Source organism: Actinia tenebrosa, unplaced genomic scaffold (genome assembly GCF_029948245.1).
Source record: "Actinia tenebrosa isolate PJP-AT-01 unplaced genomic scaffold, QUT_ActTen_1.0 PGA_scaffold2__45_contigs__length_23673736, whole genome shotgun sequence".
Classification (NCBI taxonomy): Eukaryota; Metazoa; Cnidaria; class Anthozoa; order Actiniaria; family Actiniidae; genus Actinia; species Actinia tenebrosa.
Genome location: NW_028292579.1, coordinates 6,312,630 through 6,320,855, shown reverse-complemented (window position 1 = coordinate 6,320,855; position 8,226 = coordinate 6,312,630). Strand labels below are relative to the sequence as shown.

Here is an 8,226-nt window from a genome sequence, read left to right as displayed (position 1 = left end):
CCCCTCGGCATTTCATTATTCAAGATGGCCGCCTTATCAGTAAAAAGGTCTATTTTCTATGGTCGATTTCTCGTACATGAGTAGAGTTGTTTGTTGATTCTCTCCTGTGCTTCGAGGGTTTTCCGGGTTCTCCGGTTTTCCTCCCTCCACAAAAATCAACTCCTAAATTCCAATTCGATCACGGAATGAGGGCCACAGGTTTGTTAGGCACTGGATATTATGTGCTACCCTCGTGAAAAAAAGGACGTTTTTTAAATATTTTTTTATTAGAGCATATGGACTATACTGTAAGGGAAGGTACGTCTTTACTGAGGGGGAGGGCTGGGACTTCAGAGGGAAGGGTCACTGATCAGTAATAATTTGAGACGTTGTTAAACCTTTTTATCTTGAAGAAAGCTGTTGCACTGCCCCCCCCACCCTCCATACACACACAAAATGTTGGTTCATATGAAATATAAATGCATAGATTCGATTTTTAATACTGTTATTAAGTTATTGTTGTGATTTTTTCCAGTGCCCCCCCCCCCCCCCCCCCCCCCCCAAAGATTTTTCCAGTGCCCCCCAAAGATTTTCAGCTTCCGCCGCCCCTGCTCGGTAAAATATGTCACAATTGTCCCTCAAAACTCTGGAAATCTCATTTCCGAGGGTCTCAATTTCAAAATATCTCCCTTTATTATGATCTTTATGACTAGCTGTTTACCTTTGAACATCCCCTATGTTTTTAGACCAAGAGAAGATTAGTTGGAGCAGGTCCGGAAAACAGCTATATGCAGCAGCTGTCTCTCATGCACTTTGAGAAAACACAAAAGAAAACACAGTCCTATAAAACCAACATTCATTTAACGATGTTAGCATATAACAGTTTACACTGACAAACCTGTGGCCTTGTGGCCGGGCCATCAATTCAAGTGATGAAAGTTGAAAGTAAAAACTAAAAGAACAAACAACTTAACCACATGTACCTTAAAAAAGACAGGTCGTAGAGCGATAAATTCAGCACGCGTTCTAAGGCAGTTCTTCCCTCGACTACGATAAGATGTCAACTGATTTGGAACAATAACTGGAAAGTTAAGAGACTTGACGATACCATTATGCCTGAAGGGTCTGCGATAAGGAGCCTATATATGGCTATGAGTAGGTCATTTACTAACTTCAGACCGAAGTCATTTGTTCATCATCAAGGAAACATTTTAAATGGAGCTTTAGGTTCTTTTTTAAAAATGGTCAACGAGCTAGGACTCTATACACTCAAAACACTAATTAAAGCTTTATCGCTAGGTTAGGTCATTATAAAAAGAGATGAAAGAAGAGGGGAGAAAATTAATGAAGAACGATCCTTAATCGAAAACCACTAAAGTGCTATGAATTTTAAGCAAAATGACTTCAAACGACGAGCATTAATGAATATATTGACGTTAATTTGCCGAAAGCGCTTTTCGTTTTGCTGTAACATTTTTCTCGTAAGCATAGAAAATTTCCTATCCATTTGCACAAAATTCAGAATATTTTACATTTTAACATTATTATATAAACAAGAATTCGCGGAAACAAAAACAATCGTGAATCTTCTTAGAAGACTTCCTTTTACCTCTTATCGATTCTTGCTTTACAAGAACCTCATTAACGCCTATATGCTCATCTGCTATTATCATGGTAAAACATCCGATCTGATCTGCCTGAGGGACTCCGTAAAAAGCTCTCTAATTCTGTTATTGCCTTAAAAGTTGATATTAAGAACGTTCATATTTTTAGAGTAAAAAATATTTTTTCATATTGTCACTGAAGAATGTGGAAGATATATATAGACCAAAATAATGTTCTTATATCAGGAGCCACCGGTTTTCAGTGGTCGCCTCTCCGGTGCGACCGGGATCGACTTCCGTGACCAGGACATAAACTATGTCATGAGAATGCCGAAGAGTTACTTGTTGATAATTTTAGAAAAGTTTGAAAATCTCTTTGCGCATGTATTTTACGATGAACCAAGATAGCTAGTATAGTTTCTTTGGTCGCAAGAGTGATGAGTTATTAATTGATTTTTGACGATCAAAGATAAACCCCAAATTAAGCCTTTAAAACAGCCCACATAATAGAATAGATTTATAGATAAGCCATACAAGTCTTTGATATTGCTTTATGTTAAATGAATGAGCTAATTCGAGTATAGGCTACGCTTCCAACAACCTGAAATAGAAGTAAGGTTTCTATACAAGTCCCACCACTCGTACCTATACCACCACTTTGTAACACAGCTCATAATATTTGAAGCGGCATAAAAATTTAAAACTTCCGCCTATTTCAAAAAGGCCTACTTCATTTAAGTACTTCTAAATTGCCAATACGTTATTAGTAAGTGAACACTTCTGGATAAGACTACTAAGCGCGCCGACTATCCATTACAGTTTAATTTCGCTGAGGTAAGGTTCGCGCAGTCGGCCATGTTCAAATTTTTATAACATTGGATTCTTTTTGCGTTTTGGGGTTAACAGATCAAAGACCTGAATCAACTGTCTTCAATTGAATGTAAACTATTCCTGTTTTTATTTGTAAAGTACCAATTATCAGTTCATTATGAGTTAATTTTCCACATTCAAAACATCAAGAAGTCTAGTGCAAAAAAATTCATTGTAATATGACAATAGGAAGAAGTGCTCCAAAATTACTTCTATTTACAAAATCGTCTTATCACACAGTCTTCAGCGTAAAATGAGCGGTTTTCCCTCTAGTTAATCCCCTACTTTTAATCATCAAACGTTAGATCCTGAAGACTCACGGGACAGTTTTTGCGTGATGTGGGATAAATTTTCCTTCAACAACCGGGCGCGACGCCTCTGATTACATGGGTATAAAGTGTAGTAACTCCGTTTGCTAATATAGAAAACATGGCTCGAACAGCAAGAAATAGGCCCTTAGATTTGATTTCAATTTAATTTTGTAAAATATAATGATATGTCTCCTTTTTTTCGTTTTGACGTTCAAATATTTTGTGGAAGAAGACAGTGCGAAGTTTCCCCCTCCCTCCTCCATATAAAAAAAATCTATTTCAGTTGTGGTGTGGCTATGAGCATCAAGTGTACAGCGCGAGACTAAAGCCATTAAAGATACTCACGTTTTACCTACTGCTCTTGGGGTTCCGTCGCTTGTTTGGCAATGACCTTCTTTATTCAACGAAGAACTTCTGGCGGAAACTGTACGGTTAAACTAAAAAGATCAATGATGTTTTAAACAAGCACGATTCGCGAGAAAAATTCTTGGTCACTAATCCCCGCTTTATACGAGGGAAATGATCCTTCAAATTGTATATCTATACCTGAAACAAACTAGTCAGGGCACGGCTAACTCACAGATCGAACCCATAAACAACCTCTGCGGGCCTGATCAGTCAAAGTTAATGCACGGCAAACTCACGGCTAAGGTTAAATGTGATTGATTAAAAAGAACGATTGGATAGGAAGACGCGGTAAACGGAATAGAATTAAACTTTAATTTGAGGGTAAGCGGTTAATGTTTTGAATGCCGGAAAAACGATTGGATTGAAACGCGCGGTAAAGAAATAAAATTTGAAGGCAAGCAATTAATGTTTTGAAGGCCGGAAAAAACAGCCATATGCCTGTTTCGATAACGATCTTTCACGGTAACGTTGTGGTAAAGGAAGACTACACTGGAGAGAACAAAAGAGCTTCAAATGTTAATCAAAAATTTTTTTTAAAAAACAATTAAAACAATTTGATGCTATTTATTATCTTTAATTGCTTATTTTATATGAAATATTTTTCTAATATTTTCCTAATATTTTAGACTTTTTCGTGACTCCTTTTGGGGACGATTAGCGTGAATAAAGTAGGGATTTAAGAAAATATTCAATTTTAGATCTTTTTAGTCTTTAATCCATTTATTAAAACTCAAATCCCATTGAAAATCCTTTTAATGAAACGCTTAATAATTATTCAAAGCAAATACTGAAATGAAAAGTTTTTTATCTAGGATATTTAAAGCAGCTTATCTAAACCTTTTTCCAGTGATGTTTTTAGGAGAAACATTCGATTTTTTCGTTGAGAAGTTTCACCTTATCGAAAAATTTTTTGGGCTCCCTTTGGCTTCTAAAGTTGCAAACACAGGGAACCCGTCACTTGTAAAAGATAAAAGAAGGTCCTTGTAAGTTTCGATTTAACAAATATGGCGAATCAAGGAAACATTAGTGACCAAGACAAAGCCATGGAACATGTTAAAGGATTGATAAGATGCTTTCAGGACTTCCCGAAGCCAGGGATTTCCTTCAAGTAAATATTGTTTACCATTTTGTACTAATTTGTATTACATAGATTTCTATCACACCGTAGTCCTAACTACGGTCACATGCATGGCTTCATGCATGGCTTCAGTCATGTGCGAGCTGATGGAAAGTTTTAGCTCACGCCTATTTTGACCCGCAAAACAATCTTACTGTTAAATTCTTCTTTATATAAAGCCTCTAAAGCTGTGAATATTATAGTTTAAAGATGTGTGGTAGCTTAGATATTGGGCATGCTTAAACACGTGTGGGAGGGGAGGGACAATGTGAGATAGGGTCAGAGACTAAAGATTCAAAATTATTAAAGTGCGAATCCAAAAACCGTGGGCACCTAGAAATATTTCAAAAATGTTTAATAGCCAATCAGAAGCGTTATTTTTATCTTTCCATTATCTTGTGGTTAGAAAGTCAATTCTAATTGGCCAAAGAACAATAGAACATTCCTGGGATATTTCTACAGCAGGTGCTCACGGTTTTTCAATTCACACTGTAACCAGGGGCCAACAATAGAGCACACTTTAATTCTTATGTATTTTCTGTACTCCCTAGGGATATTTGTCCAATTTTAAAAGATCCATGTACCTTGAAAACAGTGACAGATGTCACTTCAGATCACATCAGGAAAAATGTAGGACAAATAGATGCAATCATTGGTACGTTACTCCTTCCATTTTTCCATTTAAGTTAAAACCAGACTCTTTACAAAATGTTAAGTTTCCTATCAGGTTTTTATCAATGATACACTTCTAAGAAGCTGATAATGTGTACATGAAACTGGTTCGTGCTACTTCTCGTTACTCCTTGAAAAGCCCTAGAATTCAAAACACATTTTTAAGTGCACTTGAAAAGTCCTTTAAAAATCCTTATTTTTTGGGCTGGAATTGTAGCACGAACCCTGATGTTACTATGACCTCACCATACATATGTATCTTTTAGGTCTTGAAGCCAGAGGTTTCCTATTTGGGCCTCAGATTGCAATGAACTTAGGCATTGCATTCATACCTATAAGAAAATCTGGCAAGCTTCCTGGTCCGACTATTAAAGTCTCTTACAGCAAGGAATATGGCGAGGTACCTAACATTTCAAATTTTAATATTTATCCTACATAGATATCCATTTGTCAACCAAAAACTTTGTCAAAATCCCAGTTCCTATGAATCAATTATTATTTTTTCAGTACATTTTATTTTTTCAGTATATAATTTTACAATAGCCCTCATTCGAGATATGTATCGCTTGTCAGGGCTGTAACCAGAACTTTTACAGGGAGGGTGCACATTGAATAAAATCGGGCCATTGATCTTTTTTTTTCATTACCAACTCAGTTGTGTAACTAATTTGCAGAACCTAAAGGGAAAAAAGGTAACCAAAAGAAAGCAGAACCAAATAAAAAAAAAGGAGATGGATGAGTGGACCTTAAGCTTTTATGAGGGGGTGCACGTGCACCCTGTGCTCTCCACTGGTTACGGACCTGCTTATCATACACAAAAGATTCAATGTGAGGCTTCATGCATAATGCTCAGTGATTCGTGACAGAAGAAAAGAATTAATTTGATTTAACACGTAATTAACCTCATACTAAAACCTTTGTGCAATGCAACTTTGGGAGTTTTTAGGGACATATTTGTGACATTTTACAGAGGCAGCTGACTCAGTTGCCTTATAGACGTCGCTACACAGCCATGCAACAAAACAGTATTCATCAAAATAAAAAGATTTGACCCTACAAAAAAGTTCAAATTCTTAGTGATTATTTTCCCCTCTGAAGCTCCAGCCCTCCTTCCTCCAAAAATGTACCTGACTCTTGTCTTTTTGCAGGCATTGGGTAGTTAATCAATATTTGAACTATTGACATCTGAATGCATATTTATCTGCGTTTTGTTTGTCAAAAGGATGTGTTCGAAATGCAAGAAGATGCCTTGAAACCTGGACAAAAAGTGGTTGTCTTTGATGATCTTATTGCCACTGGAGGTAAATAGAATAGTTAATGTTTTATATAACTTTCACTGTTGTGCTTAAGTATGAAGGAATGTTGGTATGAACCCTCAGTGCCGTATGTAGATTGAGCCACAAGAAGTTTCACAAGTTGTCCAGTCTTCCTCCTGCCATTAAGTCCAAACCAACGTATGATCGCTATGTGCTGATTGAGACAAAATCTTGCTTCATTTTCATAGGCAATAGACTTTGAATCTATTAATCAAATAAATCTTTAGAGTATGTAAAGGTAGCTGGGGACTGTGAGAAGGTGGCATGAGGATGATTTATTTGAATTGATGGATGGTAGACTATTTGCAATTAATCTGTCACTGCTTTTGTCTCATGCATAGCAAAAGGGAAGTAGGAGGGGGTACGACACACAGTTCACAACATATTGAAAACCATAAATCATGTTTCATGTAAATGTTAATTATTATATGGGTTGTAGAATACCCTCATCTTGATTAAAAGTCATGTAGTGCTATATTGACCTTGTTCTCATGAAGGGAAATGCAATAACAAATTGAAAAATTGATATTTTAGCTTGAAGTTTACTTGTGAACATGTGGAGTGTCTTTCACAAAGATTGTATAAGTATGTTACGACAAACATGCTCTTCACAAGTTCGCCACAGAATCGAAAATAAAAAATCTGAATTACTTTTCATGCCAAACCCTGTTATCGCCCAGATAGCAATGAAAACAGTGGTAAATACATTATGGAGGGAGTATGAAATAGAAGTGTGGCCTAAAAACCTAATAGCTTAAAAACATTTTAATAACTTTCCCCAGGGACCCTTGTAGCAGCCTGTGATCTGGTCAAAAGTGCTGGCTGTGAAGTAAAGCAATGTATAGCTTTGCTAGAACTGGAAGAACTCAACGGCAAAGCCAAGCTTTCTGTGCCATGTCATGTGCTTATTAAACTGTAGTAAGTCTTTTAAATAAAAATAAAGATTTTAATACCTCAACCATGGATGGGATAATTCCAGCTGATTTGCATAAACTGAGTTATTTTTATACAGTCTCCACTGCATACCATCTGATCACTGTCATTTAAGCCACGAAAAAACCCTTTGGATTCCTAAGGGTGAAGGGAGTGTCACTCTTGGCGGTGATGAGGAGATGGGTCACTGGACCCTGCCCTGGGTATCACATTAGCAATAATTGCCCTAATTGCCCTTGACCCTGAATGACTCAAAGGCCATGAGAGCAACAGGACTAATATTGTTTTAGTCAAATCCAACTAGTCTCCATGTCTGTTTTGACTTCTCTCTAATCCGTGTAGTTTCAGCTTTTAATACTCTTAAAACAGAGCACTGATGGAGAGAGGTGGTAAGGTGTGAACCCTGGCTTCCATTAATAGCAAATAGTTGAATATAAAATTGAAGGAACTACCCACGTTAAATATAGGTACTTTACATTTATCTTTTTAGTTGGTCAAATATATAGATGCAAACAATTTTGTTTTAAATTAGGATTAAATTTGATCGATGTTTTCAGTACTTTTCGCTACTAGTAGGCTATAACTTATTGATGGTTTTCAACCATTCCCAAGAGAATCAAATAACAAAAGACACGGTGGCCATGTTGGAGGATATAACAAAAGAATTCAATGGCAATTCTTTTGATAAGTTCCTCCAACATGGCTGCCATGAAAACCATCAATAGCCTAATATTAGCTCATCCAATTAGGACGCAGCATTGATGATAGATCACTGGTTGGATTTGATTAATATTGGCTAATCAAGGACGGATCCAGGGGGGGGTAAAGGGGGGCTGAAGCCCCCCTTCAGCAGAAAAAAAACGATGCTTTTTTATATTGTTTTCCGTTGTGTTGACGGAGGAAACTCAATTAGCCCCCCCACTAAAATTTCGGCTGGATCCGCCCTTGCTAATATCTAAGTAGAAGATGTGGCAATGCTTTTCTTGGATAACATTTTTTAATTCTGAAAAAAATGT

General features: G+C 36.8%; 1 protein-coding gene across 1 annotated transcript; it reads left to right on the top strand.

The window, feature by feature from the left end:
* The first annotated feature begins 4,120 nt into the window (after nucleotides 1-4,120).
* Nucleotides 4,121-7,235, top strand: LOC116288533 (adenine phosphoribosyltransferase). The gene is made up of 5 exons (XM_031695342.2): nucleotides 4,121-4,280; nucleotides 4,841-4,944; nucleotides 5,228-5,361; nucleotides 6,184-6,262; nucleotides 7,060-7,235. Exons 1-5 carry the CDS (start codon nucleotides 4,177-4,179, stop codon nucleotides 7,194-7,196), a joined length of 558 nt encoding a protein of 185 aa, XP_031551202.1. The 5' UTR covers nucleotides 4,121-4,176; the 3' UTR covers nucleotides 7,197-7,235.
* Nucleotides 7,236-8,226: the final 991 nt, after the last annotated feature.

Bases quoted from the DNA above. Each gene is read 5' to 3' on its own strand.
- LOC116288533 (XM_031695342.2), top strand. From the start codon at position 4,177: ATGGCGAATCAAGGAAACATTAGTGACCAAGACAAAGCCATGGAACAT. The intron at 5,362-6,183 runs GTACCTAACATT...GTTTGTCAAAAG, and splicing joins ACAGCAAGGAATATGGCGAG to GATGTGTTCGAAATGCAAGA. The intron at 6,263-7,059 runs GTAAATAGAATA...AACTTTCCCCAG, and splicing joins TGATCTTATTGCCACTGGAG to GGACCCTTGTAGCAGCCTGT.